This window comes from Neolamprologus brichardi, chromosome 16 (genome assembly GCF_056152115.1).
Source record: "Neolamprologus brichardi isolate AB-2024 chromosome 16, ASM5615211v1, whole genome shotgun sequence".
In the NCBI taxonomy this organism is placed as follows: Eukaryota; Metazoa; Chordata; class Actinopteri; order Cichliformes; family Cichlidae; genus Neolamprologus; species Neolamprologus brichardi.
The window spans coordinates 24,945,711-24,970,366 of record NC_142119.1 but is presented as its reverse complement, the minus strand read 5'-3'; the positions used below and the strand labels follow the sequence as shown (position 1 = coordinate 24,970,366).

Sequence of the window (24,656 nt, the reverse complement as noted above, 5' to 3'; positions counted from 1 at the left end):
CAAGTTAATACTATAATTTAATATGTCCCTTTGATTACATTTATTTCATACCTAACTGTTTCCCCTAGTTATTTTGCAGATTTAAAAGCAAAAAGCTGTTTTTAATGGTCAGTTTTACCACGTCACATCACAATCTGAAGTGTAATATTTGTCAGCTGGAGCATTTATGATATTGCCAATTGCTGCAGTTGCTAAAGAAGCTCACGCCGTAATATGCTCCGCAAGATCTTTAGGGCTGTGGAGTTCATATCGAACAATTTACATATTGGTTTTACATCTTCACACAAAGCCACAGTTGCAGCTCTCCCATCCTCTGCCATCTCCCTCCGTCTCCCTTCATGTAAGGAGATCCTCCTGTGTGGAAGTGACAGGCTTCTCCCAGCGATATGACATATTTGGCTCTTTGTTCTCTGCCTTTTTTCATCCCAGTCGGCAGACACTGCCGTCTTTCACTGCACTTGCACATATTCTCTCTAGCAGGAGAGACACTCACCAAGTAATACTTTTGTTTGAATTCTCTCCTAATCGCAGTATTGGGGAATGTTTTGAGTCAGCAGAGGGATTTTTTATTTTTTTTTGATGGGCCTTGCACATCAATAGCAAGAAGCCGGCTCTCCTAAGTCACATGGTACAACATCCTTTGATAAATGCAACACTGTGTTGTGTCACTAAAAGCCAATTACACCATGCTTTTTTATGATTGATCTGCTTTGACAGTAGTGGATGGCATTTAAATCAACAGCCCCCGAAGCCATCTCTAGGCATAAACGGTGGTGGTTATAGAGGGTGGGTAGGGTGGCGGGGGGTTACGGGTGCTTTAATCTAATTTGCTTGGTTGCTGAGTTGAGTTTCTAGATCACATGTTTTCAAAAAGAGAGCGGGAGAGCGGGCAGAGATATCCAGCAAGGCTCTGCTCACTCAGCTCAGGAAGGCTGCTCTCTCTTACAACTTTGATTGTCCCCCGTGTCGACAGCTCGATCCACAGCTTCTGAAGTACAAGGCGCACACTGGCACTCATAAAAGCATGTAGGGAGGTGTCATATTGAACGCGGGATTGCTTTTTAATCCCGAGCACATTGACTATTCTTGTCAATAGAACCCCAATACAACTGCCAGCTTGAGCTTTTTTTTTTCCTACAGGATTCTTGCTGGGCTTAATTTTCAAAGTGAACGCACAGATGCCAAGGAAGGGTTTTTTTCTTCTCTTTCTACCCCCCACTCCCCACACACCGCTCTGCCTTTCTCTGTTTGCGTCCTGGTAGTCCATGCCAAGAGCAACATGCGTGAAGCAGAAACGATCAGTGGGACGCTCCTCCACCTGTTTCTCAAGTCTGAATGACCTGGGAAATATTCCCCTCACCTGCTCGCCCTCCTTTTCAATTATTAACTTCTTATATTTCCTTTTCTCTTTTCGTTTTATTTTTATCATGACAACTCTGACCGAGAATAAGTGCTGTCTCCATCTGTAACTTAAAACACATGTAGCCTATTCTTCAGCTGAATCCACTTTCAAAGAACAAATCTTCCTTTTCTAGCTCGTCTCTGTGTTTGAATAATTATTATCCACATCATTAGACAAGCTCCTTACTGTATCTAAATTAGAAGGTCTTCTTTTCAGGCCGGACATCACAGGTGTTCCCTTGGCTTCGTGTCTCAGGAGGCAGAAATCTTTGAGGATACTGACTATTAACCAATGCTCTAATCATCTAGTCAGGAGGGGATATGAAACCCGCCGGAAGAATGAATTAATACGACCCGCCAAGGAATACACGAAGAAAGCAGCGAGTGTCCATTTGCAAGGCTTAGGTACAACTGTCATAGTTTCTCTCATCGCAGCGCAGCCCCTTCATCTCCTCTTGATGGTGTCATGGAAGTGAGAGGCGTAAAAGCACAGTGACACTCCACGAGCCCGTTCCACTCGCAGCCGCTAATTCATCATGACAAATGTGCTCAGATGATCTGGCCCAGCAGCACTAATGGGGAGAGGAGAGAGCGCACTTCATTTGCACAAGACCCACTCCAATTAATCCATCCAGCTTTACTCTGGGCTAATTGGAGCAGGGCCCTCCCTGCCTGTGTGCTGGTAATATACCCGACACAGTTTAACAGCCCCTGTTCTCAAAGATCATACTTTTTGTGCGTGCGTGCGTGCGTGTGTGTAGGTTTTGCCGAAGGGGCCTTTGAGGTTGTAAAATCTGTTCCCGGTATCCTAAACACAAGACCTTCTCACAAACATGTGTTCATAATGAGCAATTAACTGCTCACATTTCCATCATATCGGGCTTTACTCTGTCCTTTCTTCTATTTTTGGGTTCCTGTTTTGATCTGTTGGTTATTTTTCCAAACGTATTTACAACAAATATAAAAAGCATATTTTAATATGGCAGAATGTCTTGCATTTAGTTTGTTGCCTGATGCAAAAAAAAAAACCTGATTTATTAGCAGAATAAACAAACAGATGCATAAATAGAAATTGGGAGATAACTGTCAAAAGCTAAAAGCAACATCAGTACTGGCTTAAAAGACTCTTTTGAAGAGTGCTCACATCATATGTTTTTGGTTGTTTTGACTACAGCAGTGTGTGTGCACAAATTTGTGTGTGTATCTATGTGTGCTATGAACGGCACATTGCTTTGGCTCAGTGCAAAACCCTTTGGCACCAGTAGGACACCCTTTGTCTATAGTTAGAAGTGCACTGCCTGTTAATTAATCCATCCTAAATTGATTTTGATCAGTCCGGCTTTTGATTGAAGCTTCTAATACACTTTTGATAGTGCAGCGTCCTCTGGGAAAAGGCAGGCACTGATCCGGTGTTTAAGTTTCTGGCTCGCTGTCAGACGATGTCCTCACCAACCGATGCGAGTCTTGAAATGATATCGCGGAAGACGAGAGTGTATTTGCATTTTCGAAGTTTGTCTGTGTGCGGTAGAAAATCTAGAACAATTGTTGGGCTGTCAGTTTGGCTTTATCTTTAAAAAAAAACTTAAAAAGGTTTTCCTTCTTGCCATACACGGCTGCTCGGGTAATGCTGCCTCCTGTGTCTGCAGACGTATTTTTCTAAAGGTGTGTGTGGCACATCTGTGCAGCTATTGTTTATTCATGGAGTAAACCCTTTGAAATGTGTTAAGATACTTCCCACTCATTATAAAAATCCTGCCACCCATGGATTAGGACTTTGATGTCACCAATCCTGCTTCAAAGGCTTCTTTCACTGCTATTAATCACAGTTTAGCCTCTGAAGATATAGCCAGAGAAAACATTTGGACATCTTGTGCAGAAACTTTGAAATGTTCAGACTGTCTTGCATATGCTATGTTCACATCCTTTCCACTGTGTGTGGGGCTGTTGGACTGCTGTGCACACAGATGCACTCCTGAGCCCATGGATTCAGCTTAGTTTCTTTATACTCTCCTGCTCTATGAACACCAACATAGTGGTGCACGCTTTATACACCTTTTCTTGTATGTTGAATAAAAAAGAAAAGAAAATCAATCCCAGAGCGTGTACTGAAACGCCGCTGGCTCATTCCCAAATATTATTTGCTTTCTCATATTACTGTATGAAAGTCCACTGGCGTCATTCTTGTGTTCAACAGGAAATCTGGCGACGTCCAAAGCGAGGGTCACCGCCGCCTCCAGATCTCTCCCACCACAGCTCGGTTCAGGACGCACCAAGGTGAGCATTCAGCTGTAGCCCAAATCATCACGTGCAAAAAAGCCCCATAATGCTTTTTTACATTTTTTTTTATTTGTTGCTCACAGGCATTGCACCATAAGAAACCCAGTAAAAACCTGTGCTGTGAAGCATAGCCACATTAATTGACTACCCTGTTACGTTTGCTGTCTTGCTTGTGGTGATACAGCATCGCCATCTGGCACTCAGTGTCTACATCATAAAAGTAGTTTCTGAGACTTAGTGAATATTGTTGTTTTTGTCGCTGGCAGGCAGCTTTTTAAATTTTAATAATGACTTTTGCAGATTCTCCTAAATCAGCTTAAATCACTGCATTGGCTTGACGGTTTTCTTTCCATGATATTTCATGTAGAATCTCTTGTTGCATCCAGCAATGCTGATTGTTCATGTTCACTCTGAGTTTGTTTGAGCTGAGTCTTGGCAGCATCAGTGGCTGGAAATTTTCTGAAAAGAAAAAGCTCTTACTGCCTCTCTCTCTGAACTTTAACACATTCATTTCTGGACTTTCTTTGTTTAAGGGGCAGCATTTCACAAGCTAATAATATCTCTAAGATCGCATTTCTTAAATGACTGAAAATATTCAGCCTATGTTGACTAACTTTAATCTGATCTTTGTGTAGGAAATACAAAGTCACATGATGCTTTTACACTCAAACCTCTCTTAAAACTGATTTTCAGATTCCTCTTGTCTTTCCATTTCTCTCTTCCTTTCCTTCCATGTTATTCGACAACATGTGCTGTACTCAAAGTCTCCCAAATACCTGTTGAAGGTAAGACCCCTGTTTGATAATAGTAAAACTTTCTGAATCCAAATGCACCACCTCTGAACCACAGGACAGATCTGAGAAAAAAAAAACCCAACATAGTTCACTGAAGTTATCGTCGCATTATTGTGATCCAAAAACTAAAACTTCAAACTGCGCTTCACAGACTGACTGTGCAGCTCCAGTCATAAAACATCAATCACAAGCTGCTTTTGGAAAATGTAAATCATCCCTTTTGAACCATTTTTTTTCTCCACACAGCCACATTTCTGAGTTATTAATGTAAACAAATGCACTGCGATGTGTCTTTTAGATTATAAAAATGCTTCATGTGAGACGGAAACAAAGGCCAGAATAACAGTGGGAATAATAACAGTCCTACTTTGTTGAGCTTCCACTAAGCACCTACTCAGTTATTCTTGAAGAAGAGAGGACTTCTTAGTAATAACTCTGTGAGACTGATGTAATATGTATGCGTCTCGTTCTCAATCAGAGTTGGAGAAAAGTTGACAGAAACTGACGCTTACGAGAAGCTACCAGTGCGCTCAGATTAATGTGACAGTTGTTAGAACAGTGGAAGTGAGTCTCCGATAGCCGTTTGCTATTCTGAAAGCAGATCATACAGAAGTACAAAGTGTCGGTGCGTCTCGTTCCTATGCAGCTCGCACAGCCTTTCACGTACCTTCCTTTCTCTGTGCAAGGATGAAATAAAGTATTAAGATATTCACTTACTATAAAATATCTATTGCATCATTAATTTTGATGAAGCCATGAACTGCGAAGGCCATTAGAAAGCTTATATTGTGTCCTCGTTAATCCGTCGTCATCGGGATGACTGTCTGCTCGGTGACGGCTAGTCTCATTACTCAGAATGCGCTGCAATTTTCCCATGCCCCACAGCAGTGTCGAATTATTCTCTAGATTGTTAGCTTTAAGTGTTTATGAGGCTGTGTTATACAGACGGCACAGTTAGTACAGCTGTGTATTCCCAACTGGCCCATTTAGACGAAGGGGACCTGCTGTAATAATACCTTTATTTCTGCAGAGCCCGCTGAAGACGTCATGTCGCAAATGAACAGCATCTCATTTGAATCTGCTGCATTTTATGTTGCAGTGGCCTAAGTCTGGCCTGATCATCAGTGCAGCGTGCTTATCGCGACTGTTTGTGTTCAGGTGGACACCATGGAGATGATCCGCCACCCAGAAGAAACCACCAAGATGAGGAGACAGACGGTGGCCTCCTATTTCCGTGTAGGTGTTTGCATTTCTCACTAAAAATGACTGCCCTGATGACACATACTCCACCATACATCAGCAGGAAAATGAGACTAGTCTGCGTGCTGGTCTCATTTTGCTGTTGAGCATTTTTAAACTGTGTACTTTGTCTGTAAGAGTAACAAAGAAAAGCTTCAAATGTGAAAATAAAATGATAGCTGCTTTTCAGGTTCAGCTGAGCAGCTAATGATCTTCATAACATATGAAGCTGCAGACTAATTTGAAGCTCATACAAATTTGATTAATTTATGCTGTATCAATAACTCCAAACAGCAAGATTCAATGACGTAAAGCAGGAGCACTGATTGTCTGAAAACAACTAAAAGCCTTCCACTGATGAGTGGATTAACTTGTTATTAATATGATGTCGTAACTGATCAAACCAGCAAAGTCTGTGATATCAATGGATCCTTCAGTTATTACTGACAATATTTAGTAATATAATATTTACATTAAATGAATTATGGGTATTCATGTGTTCTTTATCAATTTACCTCTGATGAATGAATTTAATGAATTTGTTCTGTGTAAATCAGTAACTGTCTGCCAACAAGTCCACTGCAGTTTTATAAAGTAGGGGTTGTACTCACTTGTGGACACAAATAGTTGCAGACACCATGGATGAGTAGTCATTTCTGTTATGTTGCCTTGTAGGACGAGTGTGAAGTTGAACGAGTTAACACAGAATTGGCAGGTACATGAACGTATGCAGGGATGTCATGCTCATGGCCTGATGATGAAATGTGCTCTGCTTTGGTCAATTGGATCCAAGTGAGAGGACCTTAGCATAATCATAGACTACAAACCTGTAACACACCTTTCATGTCATAAAATGTAAATACATCTCAGTAGATACGTCTTTAATTAGTGCTTAAAAAGAAAGCAAGTGGACTTTTTTTGGTTTCTGAAGACGTCAATTCTAAAACAACTGATGGACAAAACCCTATATTTAATCCCAAAGCAGGTCACATACCTTGTTTTTAAGTGCTGAAGACTGCCAGGACCTGGATGAATGAGAATCTACTTGGACACTTTAATTCGTTTTGTTATTACATTGCATTTTTTTTAACATTACCATAACTGATACCAACAATTCTGCAAATAGAATTACACAGTGTTGGTTTTTTTTTCAAATCCCTAAATAATTCATGATGTCTTTTACTTTAGAATTGAAAACGCTGAAAAGCTTAGAAATATGGTATCTAACCAGATTCTTACTCTGGATGGCATTACCTTGGCCTCCAGTAACACTGTGAGGAACCTTGGAGTCATTTTTGACCAGGATATGTCCTTCAACGCACATATTAAACAAATATGTAAGACTGCGTTCTTCCATTTGCGCAACATCTCTAAAATTAGAAATATCCTGTCTCAGAGTGATACTGAAAAACTAGTTCATGCATTTATTACTTCCAGGCTGGACTACTGCAATTCATTATTATCAGGATGTCCAAAAAACTCCCTGAAAAGCCTTCAGTTAATCCAAAATGCTGCAGCAAGAGTACTGACAGGGACGAGAAAGAGAGAGCATATTTCTCCTGTTTTGGCTTCCCTTCATTGGCTTCCTGTTAAATCCAGAATTGAATTCAAAATCCTGCTCCTCACATACAAGGTCTTAAATAATCAGGCCCCATCTTATCTTAATGACCTTGTAGTACCATATCACCCTATTAGAGCACTTCGCTCCCGCTCTGCAGGCCTACTTGTTGTTCCTAGAGTATTTAAAAGTAGAATGGGAGGCAGAGCCTTCAGTTTTCAGGCCCCTCTTCTGTGGAACCAGCTTCCAGTTTGGATTCGGGAGACAGACACTATCTCTACTTTTAAGATTAGGCTTAAAACTTTCCTTTTTACTAAAGCATATAGTTAGGGCTGGACCAGGTGACCCTGAATCCTCCCTTAGTTATGCTGCAATAGATGTAGGCTGCCGGGGGATTCCCATGATGCATTGAGTTTTTCCTTTCCAGTCACCTTTCTCACTCACTATGTGTTAATAGACCTCTCTGTATTGAATCATATCTGTTATTAATCTCTGTCTCTCTTCCACAGCATGTCTTTTATCCTGTCTTCCTTCTCTCACCCCAACCGGTCGCAGCAGATGGCCGCCCCTCCCTGAGCCTGGTTCTGCCGGAGGTTTCTTCCTGTTAAAAGGGAGTTTTTCCTACCCACTGTCGCCAAAGTGCTTGCTCATAGGGGGTCATATGATTGTTGGGCTTTTCTCTGTATCTATGAAGCGCCTTGAGGCGACTTTTGTTGTGATTTGGCGCTATATAAATAAAATTGAAATTGAATTGAAAAACACTGTTGTGTCCTGTTGGGATAGATTTGTTTATTGATTCATACTGATTCATTCTCGTGGGTACCATTGAGCTTGTTATGAGACTGTCTGGAAAAAGTTTGAATGCTTCTTCCAGTGCAGATCTGATCTGACCTTTGAACCCTGATAATATGAAACGATATAACTGCTCTCTCGTGTCTTCTCTTGCTTCTGCCCGTGGTTTACTGTTGCCTCATTGTTGTGTTTGTGCAGTACTCCCTGATGGACCTGCTGTCTAAGATGGTCGTGGGCCAGCCACACTTTGTGCGCTGCATCAAACCTAATGACGACAGGCAGGCACTGTGCTTCTGCAAGGAGCGGGTGATGGTGCAGCTGCGTTACACTGGGATCCTGGAGACGGTGAACATCCGCCGCCAAGGCTACTCCCACCGCATCCTGTTTGAAGACTTTGTCAACAGGTAAGAGCGGCGTCGAGACAGGCGGCGCCTCCACTCTGCAGCACGCTGACACAGCCCCAGAGATGGCGTAGAACAAGTGAGCCGTGCTCTACATCACACAAAAACACGGGTTCTTTAATTAGATAGGGGTACATGTTGAGCAGAGCAAGAGGCTGACTAATTGGCAGTCATTAGTGATAGTGCAAGACTAAATCCTGCAGCTCTTTTAACTGGGTGGATACTCCAGTCTGGAAGATATGGATTAAATTCAAACAAGGAGGAACTGTGATTATAAGGGGTGATGCATTTTAATAGATTTCCTTTTACTATTCATAAAGAGTTTGTTCTTATACTCGGTGACCTGAAAAAGCTCAAACATAGTCTCCTTGTCCCATCGGTATTACATTAGAGCACAATTAAAACAAGTCTCATCATTAACGGGGGGCTTTACGTAAGGGTGTTGTTTTGGGTTTTTAAAAATATGGGACAGGATCCGTTTAACTGTTACTAAGCACTACACGCTTCCTCCAATTTAAAAGCGTACACCTAAATTTTAAGGGGAAAAAAATCCACACATTTAGATGAGGCTGTGCGAAAATGCCAGAAAGCTTATGTTTGATCAGTGTTCCTTTGAAAAGTATTCCAGCCACCTCTAATGTGGAGACTTTAAGATTATATAAAATTTAATTAACTTAGACTTGTGGAAAGAAGAACTTTGAGATGACTGGTTAGTGTCGTTGCTTCGGGGGAAGCTTTAAAAATGTGGGCCTAATTTTGGCAAGCTGAAACTTTGAATGACCACATGGTGTTTCCCTGCATGTCCTACTTTTGCTCCCAGTATCGAAGGCCGATTACTGGAAGATCGCACACAACCCCCGGCACGATGACGTCCCTGTTGTCTCCTGTGCCTGAAGTGTGCCTGTGTGAGAAGGAGAGTGTGTAAATATATTTTAACCTTGCTATTGAATCCATATCATCCTACCTGAGCCAGGCAAAAGTCATACAGACAGACCTGAATGGCTAAACTGCACCTTTAGTGAAAACTGATTTAAATTTGTGCTCCCATATCAAAGGCTCGTCTGATGTTGCAGTGCTTTGTATTTACCATCAAAGAAATAACAGGTATCAACAGGAATTAGAATGAAAGGCTGTAGACTGAGGCGGGGAGGGGAGTTCAAAGAAGTTTTTCTTCTTGTTGTTGTTCTTCTTTTTGACCACTGCCAGAACACGAAAGATGAACGAGTATTTCTGGAGCCTTGATGTCCCTGAGCAAACAGTTAGAACCACTCTGTCCTATGCTGGTATTTTATAAACAGCAGGATCAGTGGATGGATCCAGACAATGTGAGCAATAAACAGCGGCGTGGGTGATGCACACTGATAGGCCTGCGCTAATGAGGATCTTCTGTGGCCACTGAAATAGGAGACGATGATGCATTGAAAAGAGATCCAGCATTGGTCTCTGTTAAAGAGTCATGTTTGACTCAGATTTCTGAGCAGCAGGAAGTTTTTAACTTTGGTTCTCTTAACAGTACTTCTAGTAGCAATGTGCAACAAGATGTTGATATTGATAATGTCAAGATCATCCCCTAATCTACCAAAACTAAGTTAGCTAAATTATCAATATCTTGTCAAATATTCAACATTTCAAGTTTTGTATATCAGATGGCTCCAGTTTCAGACACATGCTTGATTTATTCTCTATAGTTTAGTGGTTTATATATTTTCCTAATAAGTGAAAGATTCCTGGTTCAATCCCAGGAGAACACAAATATCCCTTTGAGCTTGCATTAGGAGGGTATGAAGGCTTATTTCACTTAAAAAAAATCAGAAGTTTGAGGCTGTAAGTCAACATTTTTAGATACCTAACTTGAAACTTTTAGACTGCCTAACCAAACAATAAATAAATAAGTGGCAGAACAATCTTTTATAGGAATGACATACATTAAAAATGTGTTTAAAAAAGTTGCCAAATCAAATATGTGATCCCTTGTCACTAAGAAAGCAGTTGAAAGTAGCTTTTTAAAAATTCTTTAAATCTGTTTATATTGTTCTGTTATTGGCATGTCAGTGTCTCAGGAGGTAAAGCAGAAAGTTCATAGTTTGATTCTGGGTCTTCTAGTTTGCACATAGTCTTCTCTGCATCCATCTGACTGCCTGCTACATGCATTTGTGTGCATGCACAGATGCATGTAGCATGCATTTGTGCATGTAGCATGCATTTGTGCATTCGACTGCTTAAAGACGTCGAATAAAGCTCTGTCAGTTGTGTGTCAGTGAATTTGTGAATGCAGCTTGTAATAAAAACACCTTCAGCAATTCGTTAGCCTCTTGACACCCTGTGTTGTCATATCGGGACACTGTATTGTGGGTTTTCTGCACAGTTTTTCACTTAACTCAGTGTTTTATCCAACATTGATTTTATTGTGTTATGCTTTCTGAGGACGTAAAAACTATGTAACAAAGTAACGACTTCCTGTGCAAAGATAATGCTTAGTTTTTATATTTATCAGCTCCAAATACTCCCAGATTTTTTAAAAAAAGAATAGCAAAACACAATATCACTGCTTGAGTAACTACATTTGTTCAAAGTTGTCCTTTTTCTCTTCATTGTCTCCTCTTCCAGATATTACTATCTTGCATTTCGGGCTCACGAGATGCCTGAAACTAGCAAAGAAAACGCTGTTGCCATACTGGAGAGGGCCAAATTAAAAGACTGGGTTCTGGGAAAGACAAAGGTGGGGTTATTTTTAAAACAAAAAGTTTAATATTGAAGTTATTTTTATTTGTAAAAGACGTTAAAGTTTGTAAAGACATAAAAGAAATAGACATAATCAAGCTTTGGATGTCCTAACCAGAGCAAAATGTCCTGTCAGATTTTTCTGAAATACTACCATGTGGAACAACTGAACCTGCTGCTGCGGGAAGTAATCGCTCGGGTGGTGGTGATGCAAGCTTACACTAAAGGCTGGCTCGGGGCCCGGCGTTATCGAAAAGAGAAGGAGAAGAGAAGCCGTGGGGCCACAATCATCCAGTCAGGTACGCTGGTTTTAATTAAACAGTAAACAGGAAGAGTGATTATTCAAACTTAAGTAAAAAATATGAAAAGAAAGATGAGTTGTGATATATTCTTTTATCGCTCGTGATGAAACAGGTGCAAATTTGATGTGAGGTGGTTTCTTAATGACATCTAGCCTATTATGTGCCTGTGAGTCTTCATAAAAGAGATAGTTTGATAACCACAGCTTGACCTATGAGGGTTAAGAGCAATGCTTCAGAGCAGACAATAAGACCTCAGAGAGTTCAAAGGGATCCATCCCTCTGCCACCTGGTTTAGCAGTGTTTTGAAGTGGGATCTTGTGTAGTATGCGCAGTCTATTTTGTTTCACAGAGGTAGGTCAGCAATCTCTCGCACACACACACACACACACATACACACACTGTCTCTTTCTTTTCCCCTTAGCCTGGAGGGGCTATGTTGCTCGGCAGAACCTCAAGCAAATCAAAAAAGAGCGGGAAGAGGCAGCTGTCCGCATACAATCAGGTAAAGAAATGTTTAAATTTTCAAGTTCAAATATTCAAGTGGAGACATCTGGAATTTCTCACGCGGCCCCATGTCCGGTGGAAATTCGCGCCACTGTTTTCATACATTTTCAAAAGGAAACGGGATAAAGGCCTGGAAACCTTACATCTTTGTGAAACACCTTTTTGATCTCATGAGTGGCCTACGAAATAGTAATAATTAATTAATAATGCATACAGAAAAGCTTTTGAAAGTTTGGGCAGCATTTGGTCCCTATGTTTCAGAAGAACAGTGCATACTGAGATCCTTTTTTTCCTTTCATCTCTTTCCCAGTAAAGGCAAGAGAGGGGCTTATCCCTTCTGTTTCCTCACGACTTCCTCTCTCAAATTCCTGGCCTATTACACAGCTCTCACATACCAGAAACAAGATGCCTTTTTATACTGTCAACCTTTTCATCTGAAATGTAAATTAATTCTTACTCAGTGTGCCTTGACGAAGATCAAAGTGGGCACATTAACCTTCCCAGCCCCCCTCCCCCTCCTCAGAGGCTCTCACTGGAGGACAAGGGAGGGTGCCAAAAGGGGCAGGAGAGAGGAGGGCAGGAGGGAGGAGATCTGGCATTGTTTCCCCTGGCTCTCCTAAGGGCTGCCCTCATCTGGCACATGGAGCATCTCAGTCGCCTGCACACCTTGTGTAAATGTCCTCCATTAAACCCTTGTAAATAAAGCTGCAGAATGGGTAAACATGGTTTTGGTGTTGGGAAAGCCTCTCTGTCGCCGCTGTCTTTCTTTTTAGAGAAGCGTGTTTGTGTGTGGCCGCCGGGGTTCGGGAAGGAGATGGAAGGCGGGGTGGGGGGAGAACCTGAACCTGACATAAGTGGGGCCTCAGCCCCCCGGCGGAGCACTCCAGCACATTCACTTTGTGTGTTCTCTGCAGCTTATAGCCTTTGAGGTGGGCTGCATTTGCATTCTGAAAATAAACAGATGCCTTTCAAATGTATGAGCCTGGTGGCTTCTCAGATCTCAGCGGGGCCTGGGGGACATGCTCACCATCGATCAGATTAGACCATGCAAAATAGAACCATTGCTCAACAATGTACTTGAGCCTTCTTTTCCTGTGCATATAATTTTACCAGAAAAACACAAAGCCCGTCGACGGAGTAAGTCAGCAGGCTCCGTTTACCATCCATCTGAGCTCAGTGTGTCTCAATAACCGCACAAAGTTTCCTCACTGCAGCGCCACAGACCATATATGCATGCTAAACACATCTCACTTCCTCGCGGGTGAATCCAGAGTTTCTTCATACAAAACTGTTTGGTGCTCCTGATTAATATATAATAAATACACTTTGTGTGTAATTGTGTGAGCATGCAACGTGTATATGAGGACAGGGGTGAGGCATTTGACCATTTGACAGCGTGTCTGGCATTCATATCCTGTGCAGCTTACAGGGGCCATCGGGTGCGTCGGGACTGTGGACCCCAGGAGCACAGATGTCACCCTGAGGCTGGAGAAAAGACCACCAAAGAGGAGCATTTAGGGTGAGCTTTGACATTCGTTGTCCTTCAGCATCTGTTCTCATTGGTCTCATTTTTCCTGTACTTTGATTTCTTTTGTAATTTAATTTGCTCCTCATTGCACAGACAATAGTCCACCAGTAGCCATGGCTGACTGAGCAAGAGGCCTCCCATGCTTGCCATTCATCTTCAGCCTTTGCTGGATGAGCTGCTTTTGCCTCATAATGAACTGCTGTTTCACCCAAAGGAGAAAGCTCCTCCCTGCGCACCACCTCTTTCAGTTTTATAAACGTAATAAATAACTTTCCACCAAGATAGCACACTTGTCTGACCACAAGCGGGGCTGGGTGCTGCACTGGTGTCCAGATGTACGAGCTTGTGTTTATTCAGCATATGGGCAGGCCAGACATTAAGAAAGTATTTGCTAAGGGGGAGAGCAGCCACTGAATGAATAGCGGCACACGAGGTGTCGATGGCAGCTTTTACCTTTTTTTTTTGTCATTAAAAAAGTCTCTAAGCATCCTAAAAATTGTTTTAAGTATCCCCGAATGATTTCAGACCTTTGACATTAGCTCTTAGAAAGAAAGCCGTAAAATTAGAGATGCATTGCATATCTTGTTTAAATCTTCTGCGACATTTTGGTCAAGGTTGCGCATTTCTCTCCCGACTCCAAAACTCCAAAATACTAGATTTACACATCTGAAAATGTTATGCTCGTTGTATACTCAAACCGAGCAGAGCCTCATCTGGGGATTTTTCTCTCCATGTTTACAATCATATTCCTTGGTGGGAAAAAACTTCAAACCTCCACTTAACAATTCTGTTTAATCAGTGTTGGAATCTCTCCATATATATTTATTTTGACATGATCTGGCCCATTTTCCTGCGGTAAGATTTGTGTTCTCACCTACATGCTGTTCTTTTCCCTTTTGATATCCCTCCTGTCTGCCATGCATGAATTCTGTGTCTGCATCCAAACAGCAGAGCCTCCGGTTGCATTGCCAGTTCCAAACTGGATGAGATTTTTGTTTTTCTAGACCCGAAGCATGAATGCCACTGGCTCGCGGCATTGTGCGTGCAGATGTTGTCTCGTTGGTGTTTGCTTTTTAAATAATGCAACATGAGCGAACGGGCGCAGAAACACATCGGCGCTTTTTTGCTCCGCAAATTGCATAATCATAAAGTGGAGATGTTTTAGGAGCAAAAAAGACAAATACAAATCATCCTCAGCTCTGGATTTCTTTGTAATAAGCTGATGCAATATGCGTTATTTTGCAGTGATCATTTTTGTTCATTTTAGTTAAAAGTGCGTCTTAATTTCACAGGTACAGCCCGGACAACAAAGAGGCAGACGGAGATTATACCCATAAAGAAGATGTAAGTAGCAGAATATCAATGAGCATTTTCCTTATGCCTTACTAGCTGTGTATGTAAAAAAATAAAATAAAATAAAACAATGCTGCTCCTCTACAAAGCAGCTTTAACCCAGATTATTCTTTGGGAATTTTTTGAGTCCTTGAGACAAAAGAGTTCTCTTGCTCCAACCTCAATCTCAGCAGAGAAGAAGACAGGGTGGTACAGGAACGAGAGAATCAAAAGGCTGGAAATTCACGGCTGAGAATAAATGCTCACTCTTCCCTGAGGTGATTTGTCTTTGCGCTCTTCTTTCTACAGATGTTAGACCCCTTTTTTAGTAAAGACCTGAGGTTCTTTGGTAGCACTTTGATATCCTGCTCGGATTCAATATGTGAAATAGAAGAGCCACTCCGTGACTTGGAGCACATCACAGTCTTTGAAGTCTGATCCAATTTTTGCTGCTCACCATTTGATGTTGAAAGGATGAAATGAGGAAAATGTACAGTTTTTGCCAGTAACTCTGCTGAGCATATGTAAGATTAAAAAAGCAAAATCCTTTGGAGGATGTACTTAGAAATGTTAAGCAGATTAATACTTTCCTATAGCTCTTTTATTCAAAGATAAAATTAAATATGAGAGGAAGTCTGTATGTGCTGTTTTTCACCCTCTCACAATTAAGTCAGTGTGGTGCTGTTTGCTAGGAGGTAGGGCTAGTAAAGGGGGGGATATGCAATTGCATTAGCATTTGATTAACATTGCAAAGCACATTAATGGGTTTGAGTTATATGAGTGCCAAATTGTAAATTGTAAATAAATGAATACAACATCTACATGACTAAATTGAAAAAAACAAAAACAAAAAAACGCATTACAGGGCATGCTTTAACTTGTATATATTCATTCAGTGCTTTCATTGACATTGCTCTTCTGGGTGTGTTTACGCCTCCTCTTTCAAGGTTCGCCCTGACAGCCAAGACAGACAAGTGAAAGACATCAAGAGAGACAAAGGCAGAGCAGAAGACAGTGTAACGAAGCCGTGCAGGGAGACGGCAAGGCTGCGAGACACGCAGTGTAAACAAGGTAAGCCCGAGCACAGAGCTGGCGGGTGCAGGTAATTACACAAAGAGACAGCAGAAATCCCGCTTTAATGGATAAAGTGCCATTTTTAATACGAGACCCCTTTCAACCTTTCATCCCAGCCAATCCCCTGCTGCCATTCTTTGTTGACAGAAAAAAAGAGCGGCATTATGGGTGATCATTTCTGTGGTATTTTAATAACTCAGGTCAGCTCATCATAAACGTCTCAAGGCAAGTGGAGGGGGGGGGGGGGGGGGGTTCGAAGTGACACGAGCACTTCAAAGCTTTCGTTCTCCTGCATGGCGGGCCCTTCACTAAGGATCTCATCAGTGACTCTAATAGACCTGCACAGTAACGGTGACACGAAAATACACAAACCCTGATTTGTTGAACATATGTTTGGTTTGCTTTTTGCCCCAGGCGACGAATTACATTAATTCCTGCTGCCTGGAAGGCTGAGTGGGTGGCTGTGCAGGGGGCCTCTGATTATGGCCGTCACCCAGCCCACCGCTAGGGTAGCCTTGGTAATGGGGCCCGGCCCTTCATTAATGTTATTAAAGGGGTATGAGGTAAGAGACCGAGGTGGAATAGTGTTTAGCGTTGCGGCTGAGAGATTATGGGGATTAGACATGATAATGTAACACAGACAGGGCTCTCCAGCAGGCCCGGGATTAGTGTCAGCACGCCACAGCAGGTCTGGGTTAGATAGCGGCTAATTCGGTAATGCTGCATACAGGTGACCCCCGCTCCCAGGCATCACTGCCGCTGAAGGGAGGCAGTGTTTGATGAATTTATAATGTCAAAGTGATTATTGAGAGGAAACATGGCGGTAAATGTGAGGGTATTTTGCTTAAACTGGCTCTTTGCTTTGTTTTTTTCCTCCAGTCGGTCCACATGTAAGTTTAAAATAATAGCTGAATGATTTTCTTTTTTTTTGTGTTTCTTTACAGTTTAAAGCCCAAGAATTTGTTCAAATGTAAAACAATGAATTTATAGCATCATTGCATCAATAATAAAGCATGCCCACAGTAAGGCTTCGTGGGTATAGCTGTAAAGATGGCTTGTGTCAAATTGCTTTCTTTCCTAGATTAAGTAATTTGAAGAACATTTTTGGGCCGTGCGAGGTGAAAGGAGAATAAAGCCACTACAAGCAAATAAGCAATGCAAAGAGATTAAAAAGAAATGCAGAAGAAATGCTTCTGCAATTGTTTAAGCATCCTTTGATTGCTATGCATAAAATGTCCATCCTTAAGAAATTAAAATGCAAAAGTAATGTTTCTGGAAATGTTCCTCTTTATTCGTAAAGAAAAAAAAAAAAAGCAGGTCGCTCATGTGCACTGAAGAAAAATTACATTTGATTTTGGATCACTGTGAAACATTGTACAAAAGACTTTGGTCAAAAAAGACTTTTAGGGTTCATGTTGCTGGTAACAAGGAGAGTTTTTTGCAGTGATCTTGCAACCTCTGAGATTTATCCTGAGGGTACTTAGAGGTGGGATATGGGGTCTAAATGAAGGTTAGTCTTTTAGTCTCTTTTCCTGCAGCGCGTCAAACTCTAATGCTTTTTTTTTAAGTAGGTAAGTTTTAAGTTTTCTAGATCTGACAGTTCAATTCTGTTGAAATTTTCAACAGAAAAAATAGCCTGGACTAATTCCTTAGATATTATATGTGGAGAGATTTTCAGGTATTCATCATTGCCTCTTTTCCTGCTTCATTTATGTTCCTGCTTGTGGCTCTGACGTCTTTCAGGAAACCCCATTTGAATATGTTGAGGGAGGCCACAGTGGCTCATGCACCCAGGGCACACTTTGATCCCTGCAGATCTGAGGGTCTTTTTTTTCATCCCGAGGTTGAGCGAGTCATGGAAGCCTTGCCCTGCCAGATGTTTGGAGACCAGACTTCTTCCTGTGTCTCATCCTGCCGTCGCCTCTGGTGATCGCATTGGTTCTCTCGGGCTAGAGTTCGACCTGGAGTGTTTCAGGACACCAGTAGAGGGAAAAAAAAAAACAGAAAATTAACCGTGGTAATCGAATTACTCCACCCCTCCAGACACCCGCGCGCTCTCTACACGCTGCTCCCATTAAAGCCAAAACACCAGGGCGTGACCTGGAACCTCTCAATGTGTTTGACGGACGTTGGGTCTTTCCTGCATGATTTTAAAAAGCCTGGTGTTCAACTGAGAGATCTGTTTCACTGTGTATCCGACACCAGGCTAAGCGACTGTTCTCCCTCTTTAGGCAGATACCCACAGTGCTGTATTTTATGATGGGGAGAGAGCATTAAAACACTTTGTACTCCAGGCGCTTGCAGTTGTCTTCAACACCAACCTTTGATTTTTCTTTTTTTCTCTCTCTCGCTCTCTCAGCGGAAAAAGTTACACATACGCAGTGTTGTCTTGTAAGCTACACGTTCAAGGCGATGTCACCTTCCGTCACCTGTCTCCTGAGCACTAAATATTAATGCAACATGTTTGGAAATGAGTCACAGAGATGTGTGCAGAAAGAAAGCCTTTGCTAGCAAGCAGCAGATATGATCAGAGCGCTGCTTATGCTCCTCAGCGTGGTAAACAGGATGGTGCCGAGGATCAGTCAGAGCTGACTTTATGGTTTATGAAAGCTGAGCTACTTATGTTAACAGGCTTTTTGAAGATTATAGTTGTGGTAAACATACATGTCAAGAGAGAGACAGTGATAAAGTGGGGCTACGACACAGCCCAATTACCTCTGTGCCTCAGAAGATGGTTAACCTGCTGGCTTGAAAGGATGAAACAAGAAGAAGAAAAACAGGAAAATAGTTAAAGTAATGTCTTAATGGTTATAGTTGCATCCCCTCTGCACAGAACACGGTACAGTCAATAAGAATTGATTTGGGTTGTTGCTCTGAGCTGTTTCTGTGCTTTATAGCTGCAGCTGGGAGCGCTTGTTGGAAATGTGGGCGCAGTTTTTCCCCACACTGAGGTCATCCCACACTCACAAGAACATCTCACTTTCCTCTCCGCCTGCTCCTTCCCTCAGCTCATAAACGTCTTCCTGCATGTCCTCCCACAAGGTTTGCAGCCACCAGGTGCTGCTCCACAACGCCCCCCCCCCCCCCCCCCCCCCCACACACACACACACACACACACACACACATACACCAACACCATCACCACCAAAGCAGCATCACGGTATCAACATGCATCTGCCAGACAAATGATCCACCCTCTCCATGTTCTCTAGACAAATACTCTCCCTCCCTCTCGCTGTCTCTCAGCCTTTTGATTTATCTGTCTGTCTCCACATATCGCCGCGTCTCCACCGGATGCCTTCAGTTTTAGGCAAATTACAGGCTCGACGTAGCGGCAGCAGAGATTTGGAAGGGATAGGAAAGACTCAACTTAACGGAAGGAGTTGCCTCTGTCTGACGCTACCTACGTAATCCTCTTAATGTCAGTGGGAGTAGTTAACAGGATGTACTTCCAAACTACTCATCATCACAATTCCAACAGAATAATCTCCTCACACATTAAAATCAAGGTGGAAAACGATGCTCAGAGTTCTCTGTGATTTTTCACATGTCGATTGAGTCACTTGGTGTACTTTAGCAAACTTTTCCAAGCACAAAATGTTATTAGGTTGTTATTGTACTAATTTTATTTAGCAAAATTTGCTGGTATTCCACTGATCAAGAGAGAAACGGCTCAGTGCCCTTCATTTCCATATTTAATCTGTTTTTGGCTTTTCTTGTCATTCGTCTCTCCCTCATCATTCTTTATTCTTTTTTACTTGTCCTTCTTGGTCAGGGTTATAGATTACATGTATTAAGCTTGTGACAAATGATCGACTCCCACAATCAGATCTCTCCTCCTAGCAAGCATTTTTTCAGGAGTCAAAGTTCCAAAAGTTGCTGTCAGTGGAAATGATTGATTTCAGTGTGAAAAATTGCTTGTAAGTAACAACATCCTCTGCTTGCACTAGTGAAAACAGATGAGGATCTGCCCCCTTTTTCTGCATTATCTGCGAGGCTTGATCAGTTCGGCTTCTAATTTAAAGCACATGACGGGCTATTAAAGGAATGAGAGAAAGTTCTGGAAATGCTCTTCCACTTTGCATATCTGGTTTGGGTCTTTGTTTGCAAGTTAAGAATAATATCTGTTACTGTTTGCGTGCATGTGTGTGCACGTTTGTGTGCATGCTGTCTGGGCTAATGTGTGTGTGTATGTGTGTGAAGAGACGGTTGTGAGGTAAAGAGAGGGGTCTGGATTGCACATGCCTCATTTAGACATCAAAGGCCTCTGCTGATGATTTTTCCTTATAATCCATGCCTTTTGGTGCCTCTGCTCTCTCCATCTGAATAAACAAAACCCGAGCGGTTCTCTGTGGTCTGGGAGAAGTCAGGTGATTGCAGCACGTGACTTTGGAAGTAAATCGATACATCTCTAATTTATTCCACTAAAAATCCCTTTTAGCGGCTCTTTTATGTTGTTTCTGAAGAGCGTTCTGATTTTCAAGGGATTTCAAAGTGGTATTTAGAGATGTAATACGTCTCATCTGCTAGTCTTTGAAAATAAAAGAAGTACCTATCTCAAAAAAAAGAATTCTTTTTATCTCAAGAAGCAAACATGTACAATATGTAAGTCTTTCACCAAGAGGAGAAAACACTGCTTGGCTTTCTTTTGATAGGGAGAAATCAATATTGCATGAAACTTACTGCCTCTGTATTCTCAGTTGGCTATTATTCCTCCCCACCCCAAACAGCAAACGTTACCCACGATCATTTAGCAAACCCTTGGTGTGAGCCGCTGCCTGACCCCTTCCCAGCTCTGCCCGCCCGTGTCCAAGCTGTGCTCCCATGCCAGAAGCCAGTTTGGCAGGCTCCCCTGCCTGTAATATATCTGCAGGAGCAGCATTCCTCTGGGGCTGGCCTGGATCAAATGACAATGATTTCCCAAATGGAGGCACAGAGATGGGAGGCCTGACCCATCCTCTGATCTGCTACACGCTCTGATCGCTGCAGGTCAGGATGGATAAATTGTGAGGCTAAACCTCCTGTGAGATCTGCAGGGTTAGATACAGCACCTGAGAGATAAGAACTGCATCTGTAGAAACAGACACATTAATATCTCATCAATGTCAGTAGGAAAAATAATGTCTTAGTAGAAACTGATAAAATAATAAAGCTGCTGAGAGATTTTACAACATTTTCCATTAAAAACATCAAAGAGTGCAGTCGTTGTTGTGTGACTGTAGGTACTAAACTACAAGGTCATTGTCCTACATGATAATTTTTTTTAAAAAAGGGATCTGGACAAGAATTTAGTGGGCCCTTATTTTCCAAATTTGCCACTTCTGCCACATTTCAGTCACCATCCTGACAAAGAGGAGCTGTAAAAGAGCGAATTCCAGTGCCAGTACCCTATCCCACTAATCTGAAGTAAGCGATCCTGAGCCAATGCTGAATATCTTTCTTCTTTTTGCACAAATGTCAGCTCTCAACCAAGTTTCATGAAATCCATCTGAGTAGCTTTTACATAACTTTGCAGAAAAACAGACAAGATTCCACATTTGGTTCCTGTCTTGATAGTGGTATTTGCAGTAAACACAGCTTCGGTTGTAGGGAATGTAATTTGGAGGTATTTAGTCTTTTAGTTTTAGATCAGTTAATACTTTTCACCTGCTGTGACATTTGCTGGGAAAAAAGATATCATCAAGGGGTTAGAATCTATCCTGACCTGAACACTATTAAAACAAAATTTTCGCTAGCTGTTGAGAGTTGTGGGGGGATCGGCCAACGAACAGATGTTGTCATTCCTCGCAGTACGACTGAAAGTGATGCAGAGTTTTGTTTGTTTCGCAAAGCCATTTGAAGCTCATGTTTACAGACACCAACTGGTAGAAAACAGTGTTTACATTTATTTATGTATTTATTTATTTAGCAGGATTTATGTTAATTAGCTGCCGCTGAGTAAACTTACTGGCCACAGTTTTCTTTACAGCCAATCATCGGGTTTAGCTTTCACTTGCTACAGTTCTTGGGACACAGTTAAAGCATCAGCTAAAGAAACCTATTGTGCTCATTTCCTATCCTATATATTTTTTTAAATGTAAAAGAATAACTGACTGAGAATGACTCACAGTTTAAAGTAATCCTTGTTCATCTCATAGTAGACCTTGGCGTGGCCCCCTGAGACTTTTTACCTCCCTTTCCCTTCAGCCCAGCTTCTTTCTGATTGGCTGCCCCTCGCGAACAGAAGATTTGAACAGCAGGTGGGTAGGACTGCTGTGCTCACAGCAAGAGCCGCGTGCCTGAGAAGACAATATTGAGGATATTCATAAACAGACATATAAAAGCACGAGTAGAAAAAATAGAGAAAAAAAAAGAAACAGAGCTTCAAAAGCAGACTGATGTCTGAGCTTTTGGCTCACAGGGATTACTTGTACATACTCTGACCTCATTATTATCTTTAGCCGTGTTTATAAGGAGTATCCAAAGCTGTAAAAAAAAAAAAAAAATATATATATATATATATATATATAAAAAGAGGAAAGACATAAATCCCCGTTAATTTAATTTCACTTGAGGTTTCCAATTGTTGTTTTTCTGCATTTTCAACATAATCTATGAAACACTCAAGTCATCAGGGAATTGGGTATTGTCCTAATTGCACTATATGCAGGTAAGAGTTTGCATTATTCTTAAATACTTGTGGACGTGCTGTCACAGCTAATGTGTTTTGTTGAAAGCACAGAGTACGCAGTCTGTTTCATAATACGATTTAATTTCAAAAGTCTGTTCAAGGACGTTAGGATTCATTATTTGTGATTGAGGGCTTTGATGCAATTTCAGGGGAATAAAACATTTGCTTATCAAAACCATTTTCTGCATCATTAGCAGAACAACGTCCTACATACCGACATTGTTTAACTGAGACGTAAAGTGTGAACATTTTATTTGTGCTGATTTTTCTCTTCGCTGCAGCATGTCATGCTCTTTCAGGTTTCAAAGGCTAAGCAAGAGCATAATGTCCAATTAATTTTAATGTGAGACTAAAACCTAAGTGCTTCTGATGCATCCAAACCCAGCTGCTTTTTTTTCCTGAGCTATTTGCCTCGGTACATGAGATTTCTTCCAAATATCCTCAAATACTCAGGGGTAACGGGGATTCACACAGCGGACAGTTAGCACCTCTGAGGCATGGTTAGATAAGATTCACGGTAAAAGTTGGCTAATATCTCAAAACTGACAGTAACTTTCTGGGCATTTACAAAGTGTGACTTTAGTAAACCTGTGCTGGTTTGAATAACATCAAGAAAGCCGAGGAAAGATTGAAGGGGTGGCGGGGGATCCTGCTCTTTGATGTATAGGATTGAGATGTGATGAGGTCTGTTCAAAGTGAGTACAAAGTAGTGTTAAGATGGAAAAGGCAAATGCAGCTTTAGTCAAGGTAGAGAAGCAGAGGTAGCAAGACATGATGAAGAAATGTCCTGTCTCACATGAAATGCAGGCAAAGAGGATGAAACGTTGTCAGACATTAAATATAGATGCTTCCTAGTAAAGGTGAGCTTTAAAAACACACTTTTGTAACCAATGAATTTTGAAATGCTAAGCAAGGTGTAGTAAGGAAGAGTACCCAGCCCTTATTACTGTGTTATGTTCGAATATCCACGTTATCACATTTCTAATTGTCTTTGGTAAGCCAATAAGATTTCCCTTTCTGTGGTGCAGTTGGGAAGAACAGCCTTCACACATCTGCAGAGAAGAAATCACTCAGTAAGACAGGATCTGAATGTAGTAATTGCTTTTTATTACTTTTGACACACTGACCGCAGCTTCCATGTGTCACTCATTTGAGTGGAAAGTGGAAGGGTGAAAATCTACGTCTAGAATCCTGCAGACCTGCTTAGTCAGGCTCTTATTGAAGTGTGCACGGTGAAAATATGTATTTATTGGCCATAAAATAGACGTCACTTCTCTTTAAAACCGCTAAAACTTTTAAATGTTAAATTGCATTCACTTGTGTTTGGGTGGCATAACCATAGACCACATATGGGCATAGCCACAGTGACGTCACCCATTGGTTTATGGACTCTCGCTTGGAAGCCTTGACTTGAGCTTTTTTACCATATTGGAAGAAAGGGGAGGCTCTGACTGAGGGGAAAAGGGGCACTGCACATTCTTACACCAGTACTTGTCAATTACAAAGTAGCCATGCTCTAAAACATACTCATCTTTATCTCTCTTGGAGTATAATGGGGGCCACAATTTACAACATGAACATCAGTTTATATTCTGTATGACCTAAATCTTGCTATTGAGACTATAAATTTATCAGATAAGTTTTTACCACATACATAGATTAAGTGAGAACTAAGGCCATTTTCCAATAGACTTCCATAAACTAAGATTCCTCTTTTTTACCCAGAGGAGTCGCCCCCTACTGGATATGAGTAAGAATGCAGGTATTACTGCACTGGTTTTACTATGTTGATCTCTGATAGATATGACACTGTAGTATCATCACATTTTTCTCCTTGCAGCCATCCTTCGTCTCATCTAACTAGTGTTTTTTTCCCAAAATGTCACCCTGTTGGATTCCACTTTATTTTCCAGTCTTTATTACTTTGTTTGAATTTTACCATCACACAGAGCTCTCTGCCTCTGCCATTAATACTTTGACATTTTCACTAATTTCCGTTGTGGTACACTGGAAATTGCCACCTGACCCTAATAGTGTATATTGTCAAATAGTTAATTAATTCT

The 24,656-nt window shown here is 41.5% G+C and overlaps 1 protein-coding gene across 1 annotated transcript in view; it reads left to right on the top strand.

The window, feature by feature from the left end:
* myo3b (myosin IIIB) overlaps positions 1-24,656 on the top strand; it is a 65,381-nt gene that overhangs the window by 30,221 nt on the left and 10,504 nt on the right. The window contains exons 24-33 of the mRNA XM_087829557.1: positions 3,596-3,675; positions 4,443-4,463; positions 5,631-5,708; positions 8,260-8,465; positions 11,070-11,181; positions 11,320-11,482; positions 11,907-11,987; positions 13,412-13,508; positions 14,810-14,861; positions 15,797-15,920. Of these exons, the coding sequence (XP_087685683.1) occupies positions 3,596-3,675; positions 4,443-4,463; positions 5,631-5,708; positions 8,260-8,465; positions 11,070-11,181; positions 11,320-11,482; positions 11,907-11,987; positions 13,412-13,508; positions 14,810-14,861; positions 15,797-15,920 (1,014 nt within the window). The remainder of the gene's footprint in view (positions 1-3,595; positions 3,676-4,442; positions 4,464-5,630; positions 5,709-8,259; positions 8,466-11,069; positions 11,182-11,319; positions 11,483-11,906; positions 11,988-13,411; positions 13,509-14,809; positions 14,862-15,796; positions 15,921-24,656) is intronic.